This window comes from Eptesicus fuscus, chromosome 10 (assembly GCF_027574615.1).
Source record: "Eptesicus fuscus isolate TK198812 chromosome 10, DD_ASM_mEF_20220401, whole genome shotgun sequence".
In the NCBI taxonomy this organism is placed as follows: domain Eukaryota; kingdom Metazoa; phylum Chordata; class Mammalia; order Chiroptera; family Vespertilionidae; genus Eptesicus; species Eptesicus fuscus.
Genome location: NC_072482.1, coordinates 12350857 through 12377562, shown reverse-complemented (window position 1 = coordinate 12377562; position 26706 = coordinate 12350857). Strand labels below are relative to the sequence as shown.

Sequence of the window (26706 nt, the reverse complement as noted above, 5' to 3'; positions counted from 1 at the left end):
ATGGGCCCTAACTGGGAATTGAACTTGCAACATTTTGGTGTACAGGACGGTGCTCCAAGCAACTGAGCCACCTGGCCAGGGCTAAAGTTTTTTCAAGGTAAATGAGTATACAGTCTGTACATATTGACATTTCTTTTATTTTTTTTTAAGTGTTTTAATTAAGTTTTAGAGAGAGAGGAAAGGAAGGGGGGAGAGAGAGAGAGAAACAGTGATGTGAGAGTGAAACATCTATTGACTGCCTCCTGCATACCCCTTACCAGGGATCTAGCATGCAACCTGGGCATGTGCCCTGACCAGGAACTGAATCCGGCAACCTTTTGGCACACAGAATGATGACCAACCAACTGAGCCACACAGGGCAGGGCTCCATTTCTTTCTTTACAACATTTCAAAGAATTGATAAGGGATTATGTTCTTTTAAATAATAAACTAAAAAGCTAATAAAGAAATGATAGCCCAGCCAGTGTGGTTCAGTGGTTGACCCTCGACCCATGAACCAGGAGGTCATGGTTCAATTCCTGGTCAGGGCACATGCCTAGGTTACAGGCTCGATCCCCAGTAGGGAGCATGCAGGAGGCAGCCAATCAACAATTCTCCCTCATCATTCATGTTTCCATCCCTCTGTCCCTTTCCCTTCCTCTCTTTAAAATCAATAAACATACTTTTAAAAAAAGGAAAAGAAATGATAAGTTAGAATGTCACCATTTTGCTACCTCCTAATAAAATAATGATCCAGACCAGCAATTTTCAACCTTTTTCACTCATGGCACACATAAACTAATCACTAAAATTCTGTGGCACACCAAGAAATATATTTTTTATCAATCTGACAAAAAATTAGGTATAATTTTGATTCATTTACACTGGATGGCTATTGTCTTGGCTGTTGTCATTTTATTTATTTATTTACTTATTTATTTATATTTTTATTGATTTCAGAGAGGAAGGGAGAGGGAGAGAGAGACAAAAACATCAATGATGAGAGAGAATCACTGATTGGCTGCCTCCTGCATGCCCCTCACTGGGGATGGAGCCGGCAACCCAGCCATGTGCCCTTGACCAGAACTGAACACGGGACCCTTCAGTCTGCAGGTTGATGTTCTATCCACTGAGTCAAACTGGCCAGAGCTCATTTTATTTTATTTTTTTGAGAGAGAGGAAGGGAAAGGGATAAAGAGATAGAAACATCGATAAGAGAGAAACATTATCGGTCAGCTGCCTCCTGCATACCCCCTACTGGGGATTGAGCCTGCAACCTGAGCCATGTGCCCTGATCAGTTGACCTCTTGGTTCCTCGGTCGACACTCAACCACTGAGTCACACTGGCCAGACTTGTCATTTTTAAAAATTTGACAATCTAAGGGAAAAAAGGTCGAGTCCCTGATTAAATAGTCAGTTAATGCATGTTTTAAAAATTCTTGCAGTACACTGGTTGAAAATTGCTGATGTAAGCAACAAGTAATAGTGACTGCTAAAACATCAAGTAATGGTTGCATCTGCCAGGTACATAAACCCACTGATCAATCTCAACAAAACAAAAGTAGCCAAGCACCATGTGCTTCTTGGCATGAAGAATTAAACAGTTACACATTAATAATTATGCAGTGACTCCCCAACCACATAACAAAATTTAATTAAGCCTAGCTACCTGTGAAGAGGAAATACAAGGAATAAAAAAAACATGTTAAGAGATTCCGGTCAAGATGGTAGTAGGTATAGGTAAATGCAGTTCTCACACCACATCAAAATTACAAATAAACTACAGAACCATCATTCAGATCCTCCTGAAGTCTAAACAAAAATCCTACAAGTAAGGAATAAGAAGAGGCCACATAGGGACCAGTAGGAGGGGCAGAGATGCATGATGGACTGGTCCCACACACACGTGTGGCAGATAAAAATCAGAAGGGGTATTTCAGCTGCAAAGGTGCCCCCAAGGAGTAAGGGGACCTAGCCCCACACCCTACCTCCAGCCCAGGTTTCCAGTGCCAGGAAGAGAAGTCCCCATTACTTCTGGCAGTAAAAACCAGTGGGAACTGAGGCTGAGGGAGATGGAGGGCTGGTGGAGTCCCAGCAGTTCCTCTAAAAGGGACTGCATTCAGACTTGCTTGGACACACTCCCACTTGAGCTCTAACACTAAGGCAGCAGCTCAAAGGGCACCAGGGACATTCGAGGAGGAACTGAATTGTATGGAATCAGGATGCGGGCGGAGGGGCAGCTTTCACCCAGGCAAGTGCTGACAGAGGCCATTGTTTCTTTCCTATGCCTTTCTCCACAGAGCCAGCAGGTGGGCACCATATCTGAGTTTTCATCAACCTGGCTAACACTGTTAGCCCTGCCCTGGTGATTTCCTGAGACCCTGCCACACAACTTTTGGGCCCAAATATGCTGTTTCCAGTGGCTTTTCCATATTAATGGCCTGTCTCGACTCATGCTTCTGACTTTACTACAATCTCTCAAACAAGCAGCATCTGGCCTGAGCGTGCCCCATGCCTCTTGCTAAGTGACCCCAGAACAGGCACTAGCAGCAGCTGGCCTTAGTTTGCAGTGTAAGCTCTCCTCCACACCTCTAAGCCCAGCACAAGTAGCAGCCATCTGCAGATTGCTTTGTAGCTCATGCCAGGAGGCCCCAGGCAGAACATAGGCAGTGGCTGACCTTGGCCTGTACCTCCCAGAAGGCCCCAGAGCCACCTGGTAGACAGCTTCAGAGCACACTGAAGACGCCCAACTACTTCCATGAGATTTACTCAATGGGCGGACTCAGAGCCCCGCTGAAATAAGTCCTATGCTGTGGGGTGGGCCCCTGCACAGCTGATCTGTTGCAGCCAGTACTTCCAGCTGATCAGCCTGGGGGTCAATTCTTCCCATTAACGTGGCAAAAGCAGTCAAGGCTCAACTACAATAGGAGGGTGTACACAGTCCACAGGGTGGGGAGGAAAGCATCTGGAGTGCCCAGCTTGGGTGAACAGGGAGGCTGTGCCATTTGACCCCACAGAACACCTACTACATAAGGCCACTCTACCAAGCCTGGAAGACATAAAAGCTCTACCTAATAACTAACAAACACAGAGAGGTTGCTAAAATGAGGAGACAAACATGTCCCAAATGAAAGAACAGAACAAAACTCAGAAGAATAAAATGGAGATGAGCAATCTACTAAATGCAGAGACCAAATCATTGGTTATAAGGATGCTCAAGGAATTTAGTGAGAACTTCAACATCATAAAAAAGGACATGGAGATCATAAAAAAAAGAACCAGTCAGAAATGAAGGATACACTAAAAATTAGTTTGCGATAGATCATAGACCCAGACATAAAATCTAAAATTTCAAAGTTTATAGACAAAACAGAGAGAATATCTTTGCCATGTGGGAGAAGGCAGACATTTCTGAAACAGGATATGATCATCACAAAAGAAAAGATTGGTAAAATGAATTTCATCAAGATTTTAAAACTTCTATCATCAAAAGATACCATATATGCAAGCCACAGACTGGGAGAAAAAAATTCACAGAAATGTCTGACAAAGGACTTGTACCCAGAATATACAAAGAATTCCAAAATTCAATAAAGACAAACAATAAGAAACAAAATGGACAAAAGACTTGAACAAAACTTCGGAAGTCAGATGATGAGCAATGAGCACATGTAAAATTCCATCAACATCATTAGTCATCAGGAAAAAGTAAAATTAAAACCATGCCCTGGCCAGTGGGGCTCAGTTTGTTGGAGTGTCATCCAACACTGAAAGGTTATGGGTTCGATTGCCAGTTAGGGCACATACCCTGGTTGTGGGTTTGATCCCCAGTGGGGGTATGTGTGGAGGCAACTGATTGATATTTCACTCTCATAACAATATTTCTCTCCCTTTTCCTCTAAAATTAATTTTCTAAAAAGCATGTCTTCAGATGAGAATTTTTAAAAAGAAAATTAAAACCATAATGAGATACCACTACATAGAATGGCTAAAAATGAAAAGACATGAAATGTTGGTGAGGATATGGAACAAGTGGAACTTTCATGCATTATTGGTGGGACCAAAAAACCATTTTGGAAAAAGTTTGCAGTTTCTTATTAAGTTCATCATATACCTGACCCTTTGACTGAGCAACTCCATTTGTAGGGATTAATACATGAAAAATGAAACGTATGTCCACAAAAAGGCTTGTTTACAAATGCTCATAGCCAGCAACTAATGTATCCGCTAATAGCATTCACTGTATGAGACTCCAGTCTAGAAGACCTACCTTGTAATAGTGTCTTTATATTCCTAAAATGTGTCATGAAAAGCTGAAGATTTTTAATAATGCAAGATTTATGTTATTTGGCATATTAAACACATAGAAGTACAGAATAATAACGCCTAATACTTTAATACTAGAGGCACAGTGCACGAATTCGTGCATCAGTGGGGTCCCTTGGCCTGGCCTGCACAATTGGGCCAAAACTGGCTCTCCGACATCCCCCGAGAGGTCCTGGATTGCAAGAGGGCACAGGCCAGGCCAAGGGACCCCACCAGTGCACGATCAGGGCTGGGGAGGAATGTGAGAGGTTGGCCAGCCGGGGAGGGACTGTGGGAGGGCTCCAGGGAATGTCCGGCCCATCTCACTCAGTCCCTACTGGCCGGACCCCAACAGCAAGCTAACCTACCAGTCAGAGCGTCTGCCCCTTGGTGGTCAGTACATGTCATAGAGAGTAGTTGAGCAGCCTTAGCATATTATTAGCATATTACACTTCGATTGGTTGAACAGACGACTAGACACTTAGCATATTAGGCTTTTATTATATAGGATGTTGCATTAAAAATATTGGCATAAGCTAATATAATTATGAAATAAATTACCATTTTTCTTTCCTTTAAATTTTAAAAATTTGCACTAAAGAAAGAGAATGAGTTGCTCAAACAAAAGGTCATAGAAGCCTTGTTCATGATAGCCTCAAACTGGAAACAACCCACGTTTATCAACAGGACAATGAATTATGGGCAATTACAGTACATTCATACAATGGACTAACACTCATCAATTAAAAAGGAACCAATTTCTAATGATCATAACATTGTGGGTAAATCTGATAGACATTTAAAAGCAAGCCAGAAACAAAAAGAATATGATTTCATTTTTATGAAGTTCTAGAACAGGCAAAACTAATCTAAAGGGAAAATATCAAACAATAGTGGTTATGTAGGGGTTGAACCTGTTAACAAGGAAATTTCTAGTCAGATGGAAATGTTCTATATCTTGATAGAACATGAGTTACATGAGGTTAACTATTGTTAAAAATGTACAATTAAATTTGTGTCTTTCGAAATGCATAAATTTCCCCTAAAACAACAAAAATTTTGGTAATATAAATCCGAGTTTCCACACTTGAAAGGATTCCCATAGTAATCTACTTTAGTTCTACTATTTCCTAACATCTAGACAAAAGCATGCATGTAAAGTTGAGGTTGTACCCCATGTAATTCTATGCTTGACCCTGAACCAAATTGGTGCAGAATTAATAAAAATGATCACATATCTCTAAGCAAATGATCACGACTCATTTTAGACAATTACAAGAATCCACACTAGATTATCTAGGAAATATCACCAACAACTTCCTTTCATTTTCCCAGGTCAGAGACTAGGGTAAATAAGGGAAATTTCCAATATATTGAAGGCCACAGTGACAACACATAGCATTGAAATTCTACTTCTAGGTATTTACCTTGAAAAATACTGAAACGTGTACAAATACAGGGGTTGGCAAAAGTAGATTTACAGTTGTGAGTACCTGAAAGTTTATTCTTGTATTATTATTTATTGATTGTATTATTTGTACTATAACTATAAACCTACTTTTGCCCACCCCTTATGTACAGGGTGTTCTTTGCAGCACTATTTGCTGTAGGGGGGAGGGAAGCTTAGATATTCCCCATTTCTGACTTGATTAATAGAGCAATCAAATAAATTATAGCTTGTCCTTACTATGAAAACACAGCAGAAAGAAGAATATAGATTTATATATTGACAGATTGCTATTTCCAAGACAAATTGTTAAATGAAGACAAAAAAGCCACAATTACAATATGCACAGTAAAATTTCATTCATGTATCACCACCACAATTAAAGGTAACTAACATTTTTTAAACTAACACAGCACTGATTTTAACCTCTGGACTATTCATGTTAAAAATAAACAGTTTTAAAATAGAACTCTGCTAAAAAAAAAAAATCAAGTGTTTAAAAATAAGAAGCCCTAGCCAGTTTGGCTCAGTGGGTAGAGCACCAGCTCTTAGACTGAAGGGTCACAGGTTCAATTCTGGTCAAGGGCACATACCTGGGTTGTAGGCTGAATCCCTGGCCCCAATTGGGGGGCATGTGGGAGGCAACCAATACATGTGTCTCTCTCACATCGATGTTTCTCTCTCTTTCTCCCTCCTTTCCACTGTCTAAAAATTAATGGAGGATTAACAACAAAAAATAGTAAAAAACTGAATAAACAATTCTTCTTACTGGAATTAAGTGGTTCTTGCTTTATATTTCCAGACAGAAAAGGAACAAAACTATCTCTGCCCCTCTGATATTACTCATGGCTCAATATCTTATCTGAAAACCAAGTATCTGGCTTAAAAAAATCTTACATACTCAGAATGGAAAAATGTCCTGTATATAATAACTATTATTCCCAGAAAGTAGCTGATTTACAATAAATACGATATTGCCACTAAACGAGTATGGAAATATGGAACAAATAGGAATACGAAAGCAATTTAACTAAAGTAGGAACAGCAAAATAACATCTTTCAAACTGTCCTCTGTATTTTGAACAATATGGCAGGCATTTGCTCAACAAATATTTGCTGAGCACCTAATGAGTATGAGGCACTATTACATGTGCCAAACATATGCAATTGGGAAACAGTAGCATATAGAGTAGACTATTGAGATAATGAGGGAAAAAGGAATTCAGGCCAAGTCCACAATTCTGTCACCAAAAGCTCTTTCTCCAGCCTAATTATGATTTTTATTTAATATTCTTTGCATTACTTCATCTTACAGAAAATAGTACTGCAATGCAACTTGATTTTCTGGTTAGGAGTCAGAGTCCTTACTATGTAGTAGTTCCTGTGTTTCAGAGTTTCAGGGATGAGTAGAATGAGCAAAAAAAGGGAGCTGCTAATTTTTTTTTTTTTGCAAGAACATTAAAAAACAAAACAAAACTACCTATTTGTCTTTATTTTATATACTAATATTTTAACAATAAAGAATATCTCTCAGAATTTAGGAACTAAATAAATTTAGCCACAAGAATAACTCAGTCTTTTTCTCCAGTTTTTTTACTCATTTTACTGAGAATAATTGAAAAATTCAATGGACCAATATGTGAGATTCCAAAAAAGGTAAAATTAAAAAAGAAAAACATGGATTTTAGAGTAAGAGAGCTCTGGTTTCAATTTTCATAACTGCAGGAAGTGCCTTAAACTATTCTGCGCCCTTTTCCAAAGAAGTTTATGGAAGGATTAAATGTGAGTATATAGAAAGATTAGCATTAAATTTAGCACCTAGAAGGTGCTCAACAAACTTAAACAACTTCCACTGTTAAAATAAATTGTGGGATTTCCATTTCTGATTATGACAGAAAACTGGTACTGGGCTAACTCTCCCACTGTACACAACCATAAAACTAGATGAATACATGAGGCAACTACTTCCAGGCACTGAACTGGCAGCACTAGGATGCAATAACTAAGAGAAGGGAAATTCATGAGCTGAGCCCCATAATGGCCCTGCTCTCACTGAGGGGGTAAATTCCCACCTGGGGCACAATAAACTAGAGTCTAAGCAGAGCAGAAAGGTTCTGCTTAGCTGAGGCTAGATCAGAGTTTGGGGCAAGTGAAATAGATGAGGGTCAGGATACCAGAAAGATGGAATGTGTGCAGGATGGGGGCAGGTAGGGGCAGAAGTCTGTGGGGGTCACCAGTGAATGAGTTCTTAGCTGATGGTTGGGCTACACAGGCATAGGGAGACACTTTCTAAGTTTACTGGAGAGTGGCTGCTATGGAATTGAGAGAGCCACAGAGAAATCTAGCAAGAAGACTTTGGGAACTCCCATTTGACCCAGTAATCCCACTTCAAGGAATATATCCCAAGAAATCAGAAACAAATATCAGAAAGGATATATGCACCCTTATATTCATAGCAGCACAATTTACAATAGCTAAGATTTGGAAACAGCCTAAGTGCCCATCAACCGATGAGTGAATTAAAAAGCTGTGTTACATCTACACAGTGGAATACTACGCTGCTGTAAAAAAGAAGGAACTCTTACCATTTGTAACAGCATGGATGGACCTGGAGAGCATTATGCTAAGTGAAATAACTCAGTCGGAGAAAGATAAATATCACATGATCTCACTCATTTGTGGAATATAATGAACAACATAAACTGATGAACAAAAATAGATCCAGAGACATAGAAGCATCGAACAGACTATTCAACCTCAGAGGGAAGGCAGGGGAGTGGGTAGGTAAGAGATCAACCAAAGGACTTGTATGCATGCATATAAGCATAACCCATGGACACAGACAGTAGGGTGAGGGCGTGTGCTAGGAGGTGGGAACGGCTGGGGAGAGGTCAATGGGGGAAAAAGGAGACATATGTAATACTTTAAACAGCAAAGAATTAAAAAAACAAACTTTGGAATTCTGATCAAGATAGACATCCAGCTGAGATAATAGAAAGGCCAGATTTGAATTAAGGACCATGCATTTTAAAGTAAGACTTATTTTATATCTGCTCTAACAAGGAATGTGGGGAAAGCCACCAAGGCCCAGCACAGAGGGTAAAGTTCAAATGGGGTAAAAGAGGGCAACTATGCAGAGCTGGGTGGCGGCAGCGGCAGCAGCAGCAGCAGCAGTAGCAGCAAGAGAATGGTTACATACCATGATCAAATAAGTATTTTTAGGATGGGAATCACGCTCATCAGAAGGGACTTTCAAATATGCAAAGGAAGAAAATGAGAAAGAATATTGTGGTGTTAGACTGGGATTGGAAAGAGGTCACTGTAAATGTATGGTCTCAGTAACTCTTTCAATATGTATCTACAGATCCAGATCCACTGAGAGGGCCTGGGGTTAGGAGCATACCCAGACAACAAGCACACCGTATTTCTAAACACCAGTCTCTACTAAAAAGGAACCAGGCTCCTGGGAGAAATGTTTGCTTTCAGGGCTGGGGAAGGGAAAATTCCAAAATGTGCCCCAAACATCTTGTGTCAGAAAGAAAAATGAATTGCTCGGAGAATGATGGGGACATGAAAAAGAACAAAGAAGACAGCTTTGAAGGGCCTCCTAGAAAATTTGAGCACAAGAATAATGGGACGCCATGAATACATACTAATATAAATAAATGAATAAATTGAATGTTTGGTAAGAAACGTAGTAGTTAGTAGTTTCAAAATACCTTCCCACAAAATACTTACTAATTACAGAGGGTGAAAGAGTAACTTTACAGTGAAGTTTACAGCATCTCCTTAATCAAGTAATCGAAGTTAACATCACCAGTTACCAAACAAATCAAAATCATATGCTACTTGATAGGGTACAATGAGAACAGGTGACTTCTGTGATATTTCTGTGAAAGATACAACCTGACTTTAATCATTAAGTTTATCAGACAAAGCCAAATTAACAGACATTTACAAAATAACTGGCCTGCGATCTTCAAAAGTGTCCAGATCATGAAAGTAAAAGAAAAATGGAGGAAATGCTCCAGATTGAAAATTAAAAGACATGCTTTGAAAGTGATTCCTTTGGCTACAAAAGACATTACTGAAACAAATGAACCTCAGTTTCCTTATCTATAAATCATGAGAGCTAACTAGCTCTATTGCTCCAAATATCAACTAAGGACTCAAAGATGTTTTTGTAAAGACAGACAAAAAATGAGATCTGACAGTCTATCTCTATTGGTATTATAACCATGCTGATAAAGATGACCATAGATACCCAGAGGCCTTCCCCCAAATTACAAGAAGTATTATAGAAAAAAATGTTATACAATGCCTCTATTAATAGTACATCCACACAATGGATTATCTGGTTATATCAGCTGATATGAATAGATGTCAATATTTTGTTAATCAGAGAAAGGAAAATTTAGCCCAGTATATATAGCACTTAGAGGCCCGGTGCACGAAATTCGTGCGGGGGGTGGGGGTGGGTGGGGAGGGTTGTCCCTCAGCCCAGCCTGCACCCTCTCCAATCTGGGACCCCTTGAGGGATGTCCGACTGCCGCCCAGTGGGATCAGGCCTAAATGGGCAGTCATACATCCCTCTTACAATCCAGGACTACTGGCTCCCAACCGCTCGCCTGCCTGCCTGCCTGCCTGATTGCCCCTAACCGTTTCTGTCTGCCAGCCTGATCACTCCCTAATCACTCCCCTGCCAGCCTGATCGACGCTTAACTGCTCCCCTGCCAGCCCAATTACCCCTAACTGCCCTCCCCTGCAGGCCTGGGTCCCCGCCAACTGTCCTCCCCTGCCAGCCTGGTCACCCCTAACTGCTTTCCCCTGCCAGCCTGGTTGCTCCTAACTGCTCTCCCCTGCAGGCCCGGTCCCCCACGACTGCCCTCCCCTGCTGGCCTGGTTCCCCCCAACTGTCCTCTCCTGTAGGCCTGGTCCCCCCCCAACTGTCCTCCCCTGCAGGCCTGGGTTCCCCCCCAACTGCCCTCCCCTGCAGGCCTGGTCCCCCCCAACTGTCCTCCCTTGCAGGCCTGGTCCCTCCCAACTGCCCTTCCCTGTAGGCCTGGTCCCTCCCAACTGCCCTCCCTTTCTGGCCTGGTCACCCCCAACTGCCCTCCTCTGCTGGCCCCGTCACCCCTAACTGCCCTCCCCTGCCAGCCCGAATGCCCACAACTGCTCTCCTCTGCAGACCTGGTTCCCCCCAACTGTCCTCCCCTGCAAACCTGGGTACCCCCCAACTGTCCTCTCCTGCAGGTCTGGTCCCCTTCAGCTGCCCTCCCCTGCTGGCCTGATCGCCCACAACTGCCCTCCCCTGCAGGCCATCTTGTGGCGGCCATCTTGTGTCCACATGGGGGCGGGCATCTTGTGTGTTGGAGTGACAGTCAATTTGCATATTACTCTTTTATTTGATAGGATACTCCCTTTTGTATGTATGTTTGTACATACGTATGTATAAGATAATTATATTTACACTAGTGTCCCAGTGCATGGATTTGTGTACACTGAAAGGAAATTAATTAGAAGGTGGCCGGCAGGGCGGGAGATGGGCCGGACACACCCTGGAGCCAACCTCCCGCGGTCCCTCCCTGGCTGGCAGCACCTGGGGTGGCACTGCAGCTTGAAGGGCATCTGCAGAGTGAGCGGGGTCCCTCCGGCAGGTGGGGTACCTTGGCCTGGACTGTGGGGATTTGGCCGAAACTGGCTCTCCAACATCCCCCGAGGGGTCCCAGATTTCGAGAGGGTGGTTCTCGGGTGACACACCCTGGAATCAGGCTCCTTCCTCTCTGGATCCGGGTACATCACCCGAGAACCGCTGCTGCCAAGTCACCGCAGCTCGGCATCTCCTGTGTTGAGTGTCTGCCCCCTGGTGGTCAGTGCACGTCACAGCTACCAGTTGAAGCATCTGCCCCTGGTGGTCATTGTGCATCAGTGCTACCAGTCGGTCGCCTAGTGGCCCGGTGCACGAAATTCATGCACGGGGGTGGGGGGGGGCCCTCAGCCCAGCCTGCACCCTCTCCAATCGGGGACACCTTGGGTGATGTCCAACTGCCGGTTTATGCCTGATCTCTGTGGACATCGCTCTTACAATCTGGGACCGCTGGCTCCTAACTGCTCATCTGCCTGCCTGCCTGATCGCCCCTAACCTCTCTGCCTGCCTGCCTGATCGCCCCTAACCTCTCTGCCTGCCTGCCTGATCGCCCCTAACTGCCCTCCCCTGCCAGCCTGATCTCGCCCCCAACTGCCCTCCCCTGCCAGCCTAATCTTGCCCCCAACTACCCTCCCCTGCCGGCCTGATCTCGCCCCCAACTGCCCTCCCCTGCCGGCCTGATCTCGCCCCCAACTGCCCTCCCCTGCCGGCCTGATCTCGCCCCCAACTGCCCTCCCCTGCCGGCCTAATCTCGCCCCCAACTACCCTCCCCTGTCAGCTTGATCTCGCCCCCAACTGCCCTCTCCTGCCAGCCTGATAGCCTCTAACTGCCTCTGCCTCAGCCCCATGGCTTTGACCAGAAGGAAGTCAGACATCCGGAAGATGGCTGGTCGACCCAGTCTAATTAGCATATTACCCTTTCATTAGTATAGATCAGTGATGGCGAACCTATGACACGCGTGTCAGCACTGACACGCGTAGCCATTTCTGATGACACGCGGCTGCTAAGGCGGCCGCATGCTGAGGATGAAACATTTGCTGCTCCTGAGGATGAAACATTTGCAAAATAATGTTTTTTCCTCAAAGTGACACACTACCTGAGTTATGCTCAGTTTTTTGGCGAAGTTTGACACACCAAGCTCAAAAGGTTGCCCATCACTGGTATAGATAGATTATGTAGGATAGGATTGCTTAAATTGGGGGCGGGGGGGTTTAAGCCTTTTTCAGCAGGAGGAGATACCCTTGGGCAGACAAAAATACATAATCCCTATATCTGGACTGATAGCCAACCATAAGCACTATACTGCCAAACCGGTCATTAAAAAATTGAACCGCTTTCTTACACCTACACCAAACAGCTACTGCCCTTAAAACCCCTCCTCAGCCCCCATCTTAGGTTCTGCCTTCATATTTCACCCAGATTAGGTTCTGATTGGTCGGTTTCTATGCCAGTCAGCGTCAAAAGCTCCATCTCCTAGGCAGCCATTGGCTCCTCACAGTTCACCCAGATTTGGTTCTGATTGGTCAGTTTCTATGCCAGTCAGCAACTCTGGGCCTATTTCTGGGCCTGATCAGAGAGGCAGGGCTGATCAGCAGCCCTCGCGAACGCCCGGAAAGAAAGAGAGACACGGCTGCTGACCAGGCCTGGAGAGAAAGAGTGAGGCAAGGGCTGAACAGCTGCCATGGAGGCTATGGATAAGACCCTGCTTCTCTCTCCCGGTGGTCAGTGCATATCTCCAGGCCTGATCCCCAGCCCCCTCGGCAGTCAGTGCTGGGTCACCGTGCTGGCAGCGGTGGCATTCAGTGCTGGGTCGCCACAGCAACCCAGCACTGACTGTAGGACTGCTGGTTGGTCGAGCCTTCAATCGTTTTGGACGTTATGGACCCTGGATTTTTATATATTAGGATAATAATAAAAGCATAATATACTAATTAGACCAGACAGCCGAACGACCTTCCAGACGAAGTCAAGGCTGTGAGGGCTGAGGGAAGCCACAGAGGCTGCGAAGGCCAAGCCCCTTGCACAAATTTCATGCATCAGGCCTCTAGTATAGATATATATGCCTGTATACGCATATAAACTTTCTAGAGGGATACATAGTAAAATGTTAACAATGATTAGTTCTGACAAATAGAAATAGAAAGTCATAAAGGAGATGAGCACTTTCTATCTTCTACCCTTACATACTCAATATTCAACAAGAAATTTTTAAAAAAGAAAAAAAAAAGTCATCCTGTAGCAGTAGATAACTATAACATCCATATCTTGCTTCCTAACTACCATTCCCAACTAAAAGGGAACTGCCTCAAATAACCTGTAACCCTGATTAGATCACTCTAAAATTTATAAGGTTTATGTAACGCTATCTTTAAAGTTTGCTGAAAGTTTCACAGAAAGACCAAAACTTAGTCAGATGTTTATTCATACCTACACAATCCCTGATGTTGATGATTGCTACTAATGTTTTTCATGATCAAGCCCAGGATATTCTGCAGGACCAGGGGGTGAACCAGCTAAAATCGCCTGAGTCTGTCTGGAGCAGCCTGAAGAACCCTTCAGTGACCTCCACATGAACTTTCCTCATTAAAACACAAAAATCTCCACCCAGGGGTAGATTTGCAGAGATTTTTCCATCATTTTTGCACATGCAATGTATGTTTAAGCATGTTTCCTAAGTGCGCAAGCGCTGGCATGTCCCTACCTATATATGCAAGGACTAAATCTACCTTGATGCTAGTGCATGATTTCCCCTAATAAATATGGATTATATACTTGTCCTTGCTTGCTGGCTCACAATAAAGTTCCTTCTCATAAAATCATCTTTTTGCTGGCAACTACTGAGCATTCAGATCCAGTTTGGTCGGTAACATGATTCTGCATATGGGTCAGAGTAATAAATAGTGAGCTGTGGACATTTTGAGACAGAAATCAAAGGAGTATTCAAACACTAATGAAGGCATGTATAAAGGATAAAGATGCTAGTGTGATGAGGCTTCCACAGATCTGGGTAATATGAACATCAAAAAGAATCACTGTAACTGAAAAATGATCATGAAAAGCAAGGACACCCTAGTCAGTTTGGCTCAGTGGTTGAGCGTTGACCTATGAACCAGGAGGCACAGTTCCATTCCCAGTCAGGGCACATGCCTGGGTTGCAGTCTCAATCCCCAGTATGGGGCATACAAGAGCAGCCAATCAATGATCCTTTCATCACTGATGTTTCTATCTCTCTCTCCCTCTCCCTTCCTCTCTGAAATCAATAAAAATATATTTTAAAAAAAAAGCAAGAAAGTGATTATTACAAGAGTCAAGGTAGCAGTTAATTATGGGGTAGGAAGAAAAAGCATACAGTGGGTTTCTAGGATGCTGGTGATATTCTACTTCTTGACCTGGAAAATAATTTCATGAATGTTTATTTCATAATTACTTATTACTCTGCATATACTTGCTGTGTACACACACACACACACACACACACACACACACACACACATTATACTTCATAATTTAAAAACAAAGATATGTTTTCAGGAGGAAAAAAAGTCAAGTAAAAACAAGAACCTTTTATAAAGAGAATGATAATATTTTACCTGCAAGAGTAAGTAGGCTCTCCTACTTTAAAAACACGACCACAAAGATGAGAAGGTTTGTTTGCTTGTTCAAGTTTTGGAAATCCAAATGCAGGATCTTCACCACAAATGTACCATTCCATTGGTCCCAGTAAGACAAGCTGTGCCAGCATGTCTTCTCTCTGTGGAAAAGGGTTGGGACCCCTGCAGTAGATTTTGGGTACATAGTGGGCTAAATGCTGGTACACTTCTCTAGTGAGGTCAGTAGACTGCAGCCATTTCTGTAAAAAAAGAAAAAAGAAAAGAAGTTTTAAACAAAGTCAACAAACTAATTTGAATAAATCTACTCTATTTCCTTTTAGGTACAAAAATAATGGTAAGAGTCTTATAAATTATTTTGTTGGCAACACTCATCACTGTATGTCTTCTTTCCAAAAAGGGCAAAATTTAAAACCAAATCCAAGCTATTTTAGAATTAAATTGAAAGTGAAAGTAAAATTAAAAGTGAAAGGAGCCCTTCTTCCTCAACTCTAGAAGCAATCTACTGTAGGCAGAACAGGAAAATGACCACATCAATTATCATATAAATCACTAGCCAGTGAGCCTATTCATTTCTAATGCTTTGTTCAAAAAATTTTTTTCAATTTATTTCCTAAATTATTTTCAACTAGAGGCCTGGTGCACGGATTCGTGCACCAGTGGGGTCCCTCAGCATAGCCTGCGAGGATCGGGCTGAAACCTGCAGTCCAACGCTGCCTGCTGCTCCTGCTCATCCTGGCCCCGCTGCACCTGCTGCTGCCATGGCTCGGTAGGCTTGCTTCCGCTCTGCTGCCATCTCCAGGCTGTGGCGGCCAGCTGTGAGCCCTGCGTCTGGTGCCCTTTGGTCAGCTGAGAGATACTCCCACTGTGGGAGCACACTGACCACCAGGGGTCAGCTCCTGCATTAAGTGTCTGCCCCCGGTGGTCAGTGCACATCATACTGACCAGTCGTTCGAGCACTTGGTTGCTTAGGCTTTTATATACACTGAGTGGCCAGATTATTATGATCTCTGAATGCATAATAATCTGGCCACTCAGTGTATATAGTATATATATATTAGAGGCCGAGTGCATGAATTCATGCATGGGTGGGGTCCAGCCAGCCTGGCCAGGGGATGGGACATGGGCAGTTGGCCGGCCTGCCTGCTGGTTGAACTCCTGGTCGAGGGGACAATTTGCATACTAGCCTTTTATTATATAAGATTACATTCGACAGACATTATATTAGTGTCAGGTCACAACATAGTGATTAGGCATTTATATACCTTATGAAGTGATCACCCTGATATTATGACCGTGATTTGGATTATTTTTATCAGTTTGCCGACAGGAACACCATGTAGTGAACATCAATAGCCAATACATTAGTTATATTTCTGATTGATTAATATGAGATGATATGCCACTCTTATGAATATCAGTCCACAAGAGACTTTGTTTCACCAATTTGGCTTCTTTCCCTGATCAACCTCACTATAAGCCCTTTCCTCTTTCTTCTCCCTGCAAGAAACAAACCAAAAACAGCCACTTTTTGTTCCCAAACTTTTATGTTCAACTACCTGTGATAATTATACTGATAGCTAATAGGTACTGTGGTATTGTTATTTATAATATGTATTTGGCCTTTTTCCCATTCCTGGCAGATCTCTAATAAAACTTTTGAAGTTTCCAATCTACAGACCTCACTAGAGAAGTGTACCAGCATTTAGCCCACTTTGTATCCAAAATCTACAGGAGGAGTCCCACATTTCATAAGGGAGATAAAGGTGAAAGGAGTATCTTTTGTTATTTATCACAAGCCCCTTTGAGAAGCTGGTTGCCAGGGGAGCCAACCCAGTGATTAGAAGGTTGAAATTTACAGTCTCCACCTCCAACTCTGGGAGGAGAGAGGGCTGGAGGCTGAGTTAATGGCAATGATTTCATCAATAATGCCCACATAACAAAGCTTCCATAAAAATCCCTAAATGTTGGCTTTCAAAGTTTCTGGGTTAGTAAACACACAGAGGTGCAGGCACAGGGCATGGTAGCTCCGAACCCCTTCCACATACCTTGCTCTATGCATCTCTTCCATCTGGCTGTTCCTGAGTTCTAGCATTTTAAAATAAACCAGTAATCTATATATATAAAAGCCTAAGCAACCGTTTGCCCGTTCACTATGATGTGCACTGACCACAAGGGGGCAGACGCTCAACACACAGGCATGGAAACATGGAACAGACTGATGAATCTCAGAGGGAAGAGGAGAGGGGGGAGAGGGGCAAGAAGAGATTAACCAAAGATCTTATATGCATACTAGAGGCCCAGGGCACGGATTCGTGCACCAGCGGGGTCGCTTGGCCTGGTCTTCGGGGATTGGGCCGAATCTGTGCACTGGGCCTCCGACATGCCCGAGGGGTCCTGGATTGCGAGAGGGCACAGACCAGGCCGAGGGACCCCACTGGTGCACAAATCCATGCACTAGGCCTCTAGTCTAGTAAATAAACTAGATGATTGAACACAAAGAAAGGATCATGCAAATCCCGATTTGTAGTCAACTCAGACGAAGTTGTGGATAACTTGAGGACAGTGGTAAAGCAGGAAGTCTTGTGGGACTGAGCCCTTAATCTGTAGGATCTAATGCTTATTCTAGGTGTATAATGTCAGAATTGAATTGAATTGTAGGCCACCCAGTTGGTGTCTCAGAGAATTACAGAACTGCTTTGTGTGGGGATCCCCCCACCCCACACACACACATTGGGCAGCCAGAGTATTGGTGTAAGTGTAGAGAGAAAAAGAAGAAACAGAGTTTTTCCTTTCAGATACCAACTCAACATGTCCAAAACTGAACTAATGATCACCCCACACCCCCCCAAACCCTGCTATTACCATTACTTCCCTATTTTAGATACCAGCATATACGTAGGTATCCAAACCAAAATAACCCTGAAAATATTCCTCATTCTCACCACAATGTCCAATTAAGTCTTGTCCATTGGGCTTCTTAAATCTTTACTAAACCCATCCATTTCTTTCTCTCCATTTCCACAAGCATTAACTCCACTAACTTAGTCAAAATCCCCCATTCCTATCTTTCACCAGAAGTAGTGCAACAATGTCTTAAATGGTGATCTCCACACCTCTTACCCCTCTACAGTCCATTTCCCAACCTCACTACCAGAGTGATTCTTGAAAAATTCAGCTTTGCCTTGTACTGAGAATCAAGTCAACTCCCCTAAGATGATTTACAACGTCCTTGCCTTGTATCAATACTCTCCGGTCTTCTCCTCCAGACCCATATTGGCTCCTCTCTCTGCTTTATAAGGCTATTTTCTACTCATTTTTCATATCTCAGCTTATGTTTTACTTTTTCTAAGATGCCTTCTTAATCCATTCCTCTCCCCCATCTCTCATTTCCATATACCCCCAGGTCTAAAACAAAAGTTGGCCTCAGTGAGCATTTAGTAAAATCTGCTAACTGAATGACTATAAGTATGTTTACACTACTTACTGTCACATTACACTAATATTGTGGAAAGACTCTCTATATGGTTTCAATGAAAACAAAGATAGAGCAGATCCAGACCTGCAGACTCTAAAAACTAAACCAAATAAGCCCTAGGTAAAGCATCCTTCAAACCACTTCCTGTCTGTTCCCTTTCTATTTCCTGAAGTCTTTTCCCTGTATTCTGTCACTTACCCCTGTCTCCACTGCCAATTGAGTTGGTATGTTTTATTTGTTCTCCATACTACTTTATGTTCAAGTGATGTCTAACACCATAAAAATCTTCATTTTAACTATTTGTACAATCTTCAGCCCACTTCCTTCCAAAAATAACATATAGAAAGAGATTTTAAGTATTCAGGAGGTGTTATATATTAACTTTCTAATCAATTTCACATTGCAGAGAACGCTTACTAAAATGTAAAAAGCTTGTTCATAAGTTAAGGGGCTGTATGGAAGCTTTATGCAGGTAGGAAAGAGACTAAATTACTCTTAAAATAACAGCATTTCTTGAGAGACAATCCCACAGGTTTAAGAATTTGTCTCCATTTATTTATTTGTTTGTTTGTTTGTTTATAAATCCTCACCCGAGGACATACTTAACAAGAGGAAGGGGGAGAAAGGGAGAGAGGGAGAGAGCGAAAAAAAACCAACAACATCGATGTGAGAGAGAAACAATCGGTTGCTTCCCATATGCTCCCCGCCTGGGGATAAAACCTGCAAGCAACCACATATGTGCCTACCTGCAACCTTTCAGTGGTGCATGGGACTACACTCAACCAATTGAGCCACGTGGCTGGGCTCTTTCTCCCTTTAGAGCAGTAGTTCTAAATAAAAATTACATATATACTTCAGTAATTATAAAAGTGACAAGAAAAAAAGAGTTAAGGCCCTGGCTGGGGTAGCTCAGTTGGTTAAAGCATTATCCCAATACACCAAGGTTGCAGGTTCTATCTCCAGTTAGGGCATATCAAGAAGCAACCAATCTATACTAATAAAAGGGTAATATGCTAATTAGACCGGGAGACCTTCCAGGAGACCTTCTGGATGTCCTTCCGGACAAAGCCATGGTGGCGGGTCAAGGCAGAGGCGGTTAGGGGCAAGCAGGCCAGCAGGGGGTGGCAGTTGGGGGCAAGCAGGCTGGCGGGGGAGGGGGGCAGTTGGGGGTGATCAGGCCATCAGGCAGAGAGGTTAGGGCCGATCCGGCAGGCAGGCAGGTGAGCGGTTAGGAGCCAGTGGTCCCGGATTGTGAGGGGGATGTCCCAGATTGGAGAGGGTGCAGGCCAGGCTGAGGGACACCACCCCCCCGCACCGTGCACAAATTTCGTGCACCGGGCCACTAGTCTACACTAATAAAAGAGAAATATGCAAATCGACTGTACCTGCACGACACTCACCAGCCAATTAGGAGTGAGTATGCAAATTAACCCAACAAAGAAGACTGAAGGCTCCAGCCTGAGTGAAGACTGAAGACTGAAGAGGCTTGGCTTCTCCGCTGCAGCCGGAGCGGAGAAGCCTCGAGGCTTGGCTTCTCCGCTGTGGCCAGAGCGGAGAATCCAAGCCTCGCTGCGGCCGGAGAAGCCTTGAGGCTTGGCTTCTCTGCTGCAGCCAGAGCAGAGAAGCCTAGCCTCGAGGCTTGGCTTCTCCGCTGCGGTGGGAGCAAAGGCCTAAGTCCCGGGTGCCGGAGGAAAACTGGTGCCTGCAGCCAGGGGAAGGAAGGCCAATTGCATGAATCTTCGTGCAACAGGCCTCTAGTGAATGCATAAATAAGTGGAACAATAAATCAATGTGTGTTTTTTTTTTTCTTTCTCTAAAATTAATTAAAAGGCAAACTAGAGAATCTAATTCTTTGAACTAAAAAACCATTTTTGGGGTTACATTCAAGGGTAAATGTCTAGTTTTCCACCCATTGCTAGTAAACCCTATTTAAAATATGAATATAGAGTCAAATTATCCTAAGCAATTTACTGTTTATGAATGAAAAATTAAGCATTAAGAGTCAATGGATTCCCAGGTGGGTACTAGAATTAAGGAGGGTGGGAGGGAGTTGGGGGGAGGTCACTTCATAAATCATATAATTGTCTAACCACTACACTTTATATCTGAAACTAATATGAAATAATATTGAATGCCAACTGTAATTGAAAAAAATATTCAAAGAATTCACCTCCATGATCCTGGAAAATTATGCTTTAGGCCAGTGGTCGGAAAACTCATTTGTCAACAGAGCCAAATATCAACAGTATAACGACTGAAATTTCTTTTGAGAGCCAAATTTTTTAAACTAAAACTTCTTCTAATGCCACTTCTTCAAAATAGACTCGCCCAGGCCGTGGTATTTTGTGGAATAGCCACACTCAAGGGGCCAAAGAGCCGCATGTGGCTCGCGAGCCACAGTTTGCCGACCACGGCTTTAGGCAATCTTAATTTACAACACATTTAAAAATTTTGTTTTAAAAGCAATTTTTGTTTTTATTTTTATGTTCCCATTTCTCTTAAAACTTCGCTTGCAGCCCTGGCTGGTGTGGCTCAGTTGGTTGAGCATCACCCTATGGACTGTGAGGTCCCAGATTCGATTACCTGACAGGACACATGCCTAGGTTGTAGGCTCAATCTCCAGTAGGCACATGCAGGAAGCAGCCAATTGATGTTTCTCACATCAATGTTTCTTTCTCTCTCTCTCCCTCTCCCTCCCTATAAAATCAATAAAAACATATTAAATATGTATTATTAATAAGAACAAGCAAAAAAAATAAGAACAAGCATTTCATTCTAAATATTATTTATCATACATTATTCTAAATTATTAAAAAGATATAAAATGTGATTCAAGAAAGGCAGGCATAGCCCTGGTCAGTGTGACTCAGTTGGTTGAGCATTGTCCCTTGCACCAAAGGGTCACTGGTTTGATTCCTGGTCAGGGCATCATTCTCTCTCTCTAAAATCAATAAAAACATTAAAAAAAAAAAGAAAGAAAAGGCAGGCATATATTCCAAATTCAAAACCATGCAACAGATTAGCAATCCTTTACAGGCATTTTAATGTTTTTAATTTAAACAATATATAAAGCAAACTACCTTCACATGAGACTTCTATACCAGAGATACTGAATCAGTGACTTGCAACAGCATAGATTAAAAGGGGGGTGGGGGTGGGGAGAAGTTGCAAAGAGAAAGTGAGCAGGAAGAAAAAACTTTCTGGGTGCCTTTCAAAATAACGGCTCATGTATTTCTCTAAAGAATAAAATTTACAGCTTTTCATATTAGTTCTCACTAACATAAGCTGATTATGTAAGTGTTTAACATGAAAAACTATTGAGATTTCTAATTTGGCTGCATGTTGATTTGCCTTTATTTCAGACACTTGTTGCTGTCAAACCAATGTGCACAACAGTGTAATAAACACTATCTTATTAGGAGCCCTCCATAGGGAAGTAAAGAAACTGTCAACTCATTCCACTAAAGTAAACATGTTATGACAATGTTTCCAAGAGCTTTCCTTTTTTTGAATGCTACATTTAAGCCTGGGATAGAGAGCAACTACAAACACAACAATGAAAGATTCCCTAGATATTAGCTTTTTATTACACTATCTAATTATTATTCTATACCCAATTAAAACTGCATCCTTTACCCCTATTTGATTTTGCTTTCAAGCGAGGATAACCAATGTGTAAATTAATTGTAAAACGACAAATGCTAGTCCTGAAATGGAGTTTTCTGGACTATAAATTATTAAAAATTATTTAAACAAATCATATTATGAGTAGTAAAAATGAAGTAAAAGCATTCACAGATAAAAATAATATACAAACTCAATAATAAAAGACCAAAAAAATCTAATTTCAAAATACACAAACGATAGGAACTGAAACTTCTACAGAAGATATACAAACAGCCAAAAAACTCAGGAAAAGATGATCAACATCATGAGTCACAGGGAAATACAAATCAAAACACAACCAACAGGATGGCTATAATAAAAAAGACAGTAACAAGTGTTGACAGGATGTGGAGAAATCCACATCCCTCATATTCTGTTGGTGGGAATGTAAAATGATGTAGCTACTTTGGAAAACAATTTAGGAGGTTCCTCAAAACATTAAGCATAGAATTATCATGTGACAGAGCAATACCTCTCCTGGATAAAAGCCCAAGAGAAATAAAAACGTATGTCCCCACAAAAAAATTGTACACAATGCTCATAGTAGCATGATCCACAATATTCAAAAAGTGGAAACAACCCAAATGTCCATCAACTGATTAATGGATAAAGAACGTATGGTATATGCTTGCAACAAAATATTACTTTGCAATAAAAAGGAATGAAGTATTGATATATGCTACAATGCGAATCTTGAAACATTGTTAAGTGAAAAAGCCAGAAACAAAAGACAACCTACCGTACCATTCTATTTATATGAAATTTCCAGAATAGGAAAATCTATGGAGACCAAAAATAGATTAGAAATTGCCTAGAGTTTGGGAGTTTAGGTGAAAAGGGGGACTGACAGCTAATGGGCACAGGATTTCTGTTTGGAGGTGATGAAAATGCTCTAAATTGATTGTGGTGATGGTTGTACAACTCTGTCAATATAGTAAACACCATTAAATTGAACTATGCATTTGAATTGTATAAAGCAAAAATAGCCATAATGAATATGTATTTCTTTTATACTTGGGGAAAATAAATGTACTTCTTAAATCATGATCATCCATTGGAACATATTATAATCAAACTAGTGACCCAGTGCACGAAATTCGTGCACATTAAAAGGGAATTAGAGGAAATATTTTAATATTGCTATTTGCCCTTTCTCTATAATAGAAGTGTCAGAATGAAAGAAAAATAGTAAAACGTATATGAAAATCTTCCTCCTGTCAGAGTCTGGGGTGCACCACTGGAACCAGAGTCAAGTCCCCGCCCACCCATGTGCGCCTCGAAATTGTGCAAGACTCAGACCCAGCTGGCCCCACCCCCATCAGGCCCTGCTGGGTGGGGGGCATGGCCTCAGGTCACCAAGCCTGGCGCCGGGGCAGGGTACGAAGCCTAAGGTCCCCTGGCCTGGGCCAGGGCAAGGGGCATGCCTTAAGGTCCCTGTCAAGCAAGCCCCACTGGGCAGGGGGCGGGGCCTCAGGTCCCCGGCCTGGCACGGGGATAGGGAGTGCACCATGAGGTCCCCTGTCAAGCTCTGCCAGGCGGGGGACATGGCCTGAGGTCCCCCGTCAAGCCCTGCCGGGCAGGGGGTGCGTCCTGAGGTCCCCCGGCCTGGCACCAGGGCGGGGGGCGTGGCCTGAGGTCCCCTGCCCTGGACCAGCACCACGCAGCCTCAGGTCCCTGCTGATTACTCATTAAGGCTCGTTATGGGAACTCGGCCTCTGCTGTGGGCATCTTGTGTTACGGGATCCCTGCCTCTGCTGTGGGCGCAGCCATCTTGTGTTATGGAATCCCTGCCTCTGCTGTGGACGCAGCTAGGTGTGATGGTCAATTTGTATATTCCTTCTTTATTAGATAGGACCAGTGGAGCATGCAACATAGCAGACTCAAAAAGTGTTGAGAAAGTGATACTTGTGGAGTCAGTTCTACCAAGTAAAAGAGAAGACTGAGAAGGGAGGGCCTCTTTAATATCCTAAACGTAAAATTACTGAAGATAGCACCTACATGCTTTATTTGTGAAGCATACTATTTAGGAAAGATGGGAGATCACAAATAGTGATCTCATAATAGGAGAAGCTGTGCGTAAATAAAGTGTGGGAAAGATGACACTAGTGCTTATTAAGTAATTTCAAATGGATGTGAGCCCAACCAACTGTAGTATCAGAGATCTAAAGGCTGCAAGAGCTGCTTTCTGAACTTGTTTGCCCTCTCTAAAATTTACTTCTCACCTGAGAAAACTTTATTAATTCATTTTAGTGTGTCTCTGTCACCAGTTTTATAATTGGCTTCCTCAGGAACCTCAACAAGTTGAAGCTCTAATCTACTTGGTAGCTTGTACTTTTAAGACTGGGAAAATAGAGTACATAGCCTGTAATACTGGGCCAACAGACCCTAAATTCGTGGGAGTAAAAGAAAGTATTACTTTGAGGTAAATACCAGATTAGTTACCAATAAGATGACATGGAGATGGAAAATCATGATGACCATTTTACTGTTTACTTGTAACACTGCTTTTTCTTTTTCAAATCTCTTTGATACATGAAAGGCCAATGGCGGCTGAAAATCCTTGGTGGTTGTAATATTAAGCAGAAATGAAAACTGCCTAGACGAAACAAGTGTGTTAAAGAAAATATATAGCAAACACTTATCATTCAACAATGTATTTCTTTAAACGCTTCACCTCTACTACTCCTGTCATGTATTCCATCCACTCTGACTTCAGTGTCCTCCTCAATTCACCCAAAATAATTCAGTGACCAACAGCCCCACAGTGCTCTGCTAAAATTTTGTTTCTGACATTCAGGTTGTTGACGTTAGCTTTCTCAACTGAAGGCCTCAGAGGTGGGGCCTGGGATGTTTTGGTCCATTCATAATCATTCTGGACAATCTGCTCTAATGGGTGTTCCCTGTCCTTGAAGCAAGATGCCAACGAGCTCATTGACGTAATCGCCTCACAACTCTGCTACCCACACGAGCACATTCACATTACGGTTTCAGTGCAATCCCGGGTTTGGATGGTTTAAGTTTGGGGCATAACTGTTCCCACTGTGCCATGGCCAAACCTAACGGTATTAACTTCTGTTTGTTGAAAGCTGCTCTCTCAAAGTTACATAACGTTTGTTCTCCGTCCAACTACCCCAACTCCTAGAAAAATTGTTATTTTTTCATCTCCCAGCCTCCACCCCTACTTTCTCACCCTCAGTAAACATGTCGAAACACTCCTTTCCGCACATTCATCAACACTGTGGACGGACCAAATTCTACCCGATTCCGTGAAAGCGCACTGAAGAGGAGAGAGAGGGGGACGGCATGGTGTGCACCCCTTGGTGCTCAGGGCAGTCCCAGGAACAAAGTAGGGCCTCGCACAAGGGGCCAAAGCCCCGCGCATCTCAAGAAACGGAACCAGGTAGAGAAAGTAGGGCGATGACACCCCAAAACACCGAGAAGACGCTTTCCTTCGCTCCCGCAAGACCTGGCGTAAAGGTCAAAGGCCTTATGTTGGGGGCTTTAATGGGAGTTGGGGGACAGGAGGGATGATGAGGAGCTGTTGGTTCTGGGCAGGAGGGGGACGTGAGAGGTGGCCGGTGCACAGAGCAGCCTTCGGGGCTGTCTGAGGATAAAGAGGGAAGGGAAGGGGCCACTCGCCGCGCGGGGAGGCCGGAGAGCCGGGCCGCTCCGGGGTTTCCGGGAGTCGGTCCTCCCACGGGGCTTGGCCTGCGAGGGCCGGACGTCCCGCCCGGGCCGGCACTCACCCCCGCGGTCTCCTCAGCCGAACATTCCAGCAAACTCTGGTCGATGGCCGGCACCTCCGGCTCCAGCTCCGACGCCATCTTCCCTCGTCCTTCTCCCCAGCGCTGACGCCGCTGCCGCCGCCCCAAGGGCCGCGGCCTCGCTACAGCCCGGTGGCCACGCTCGCCACCCCTGCCCCGGGCAGTCGGTCCCGAGCCGTCCAGGCGGCGGCGGGCGTAGGAGACGGAGAGTAGCGTGAAGGGAGCGGGACAGGAGGGACCGTGGCCTCCGGCGCTCCCTGCCGGGCTCGGCGCCCGAGTCCTGTCACTGCCTCGTCCCTGCTCTGGGGAAGGGCACGGAACAGTCCGGGCCTGGCACTGTCGCTCGCTTCCACCGCGTCCCGGACTGGGAAAGGGGCAATACCACCCGAGAGCGGAAGCAAAGCTCTCTGGGAAGTGTAGTCATCCTCGCTAGGCCTTGGAGAATTGTGCCCTTATAGGGTAGGCACAGGGTCATTGTGGGAGTTGTAGTCCGTCTGCAAAGGGCAGGTGAGTGGGCGGGGCTTCTCTGCACAAAAGAATCATGGGAAGAGAATATTGGCAAGAAGCGCCCACCTGGCCCTAGCCGGTAGCTCAGTGGATAGAGCCTCCGCCTGCGGACTGAAGGGTCCTGGGTTCATTCCGGTCAAGGGCACAAGCACCAGGGCTCCATCCCCCAGTTGGGGGCGTGGAGGAGGCAGCCCATCATGATTCTCTCTACCTCTCCCTTCCTCTCTGAAGTCAATTAAAATATATTTAAAAAAAGAAAAAAGAAGCGCCCACTTGGAAAGCGGCAGAAGAGCATGATATTGTG

At 43.7% G+C, this 26706-nt stretch overlaps 1 protein-coding gene across 2 annotated transcripts in view; it reads right to left on the bottom strand.

The window, feature by feature from the left end:
- Positions 1 to 26255, bottom strand: part of UBR2 (ubiquitin protein ligase E3 component n-recognin 2) — a 123096-nt gene extending 96841 nt beyond the window's left edge. For both annotated transcript variants that reach the window (XM_028135691.2, XM_028135690.2), the window contains exons 1-2: positions 25878 to 26255; positions 14970 to 15229 (exon numbers count right to left, since the gene is read on the bottom strand). In XM_028135691.2, the coding sequence (XP_027991492.2) occupies positions 14970 to 15229; positions 25878 to 25955 (338 nt within the window). In that variant the 5' untranslated portion in view covers positions 25956 to 26255. The remainder of the gene's footprint in view (positions 1 to 14969; positions 15230 to 25877) is intronic.
- Between the last annotated feature and the right edge of the window lie 451 nt (positions 26256 to 26706).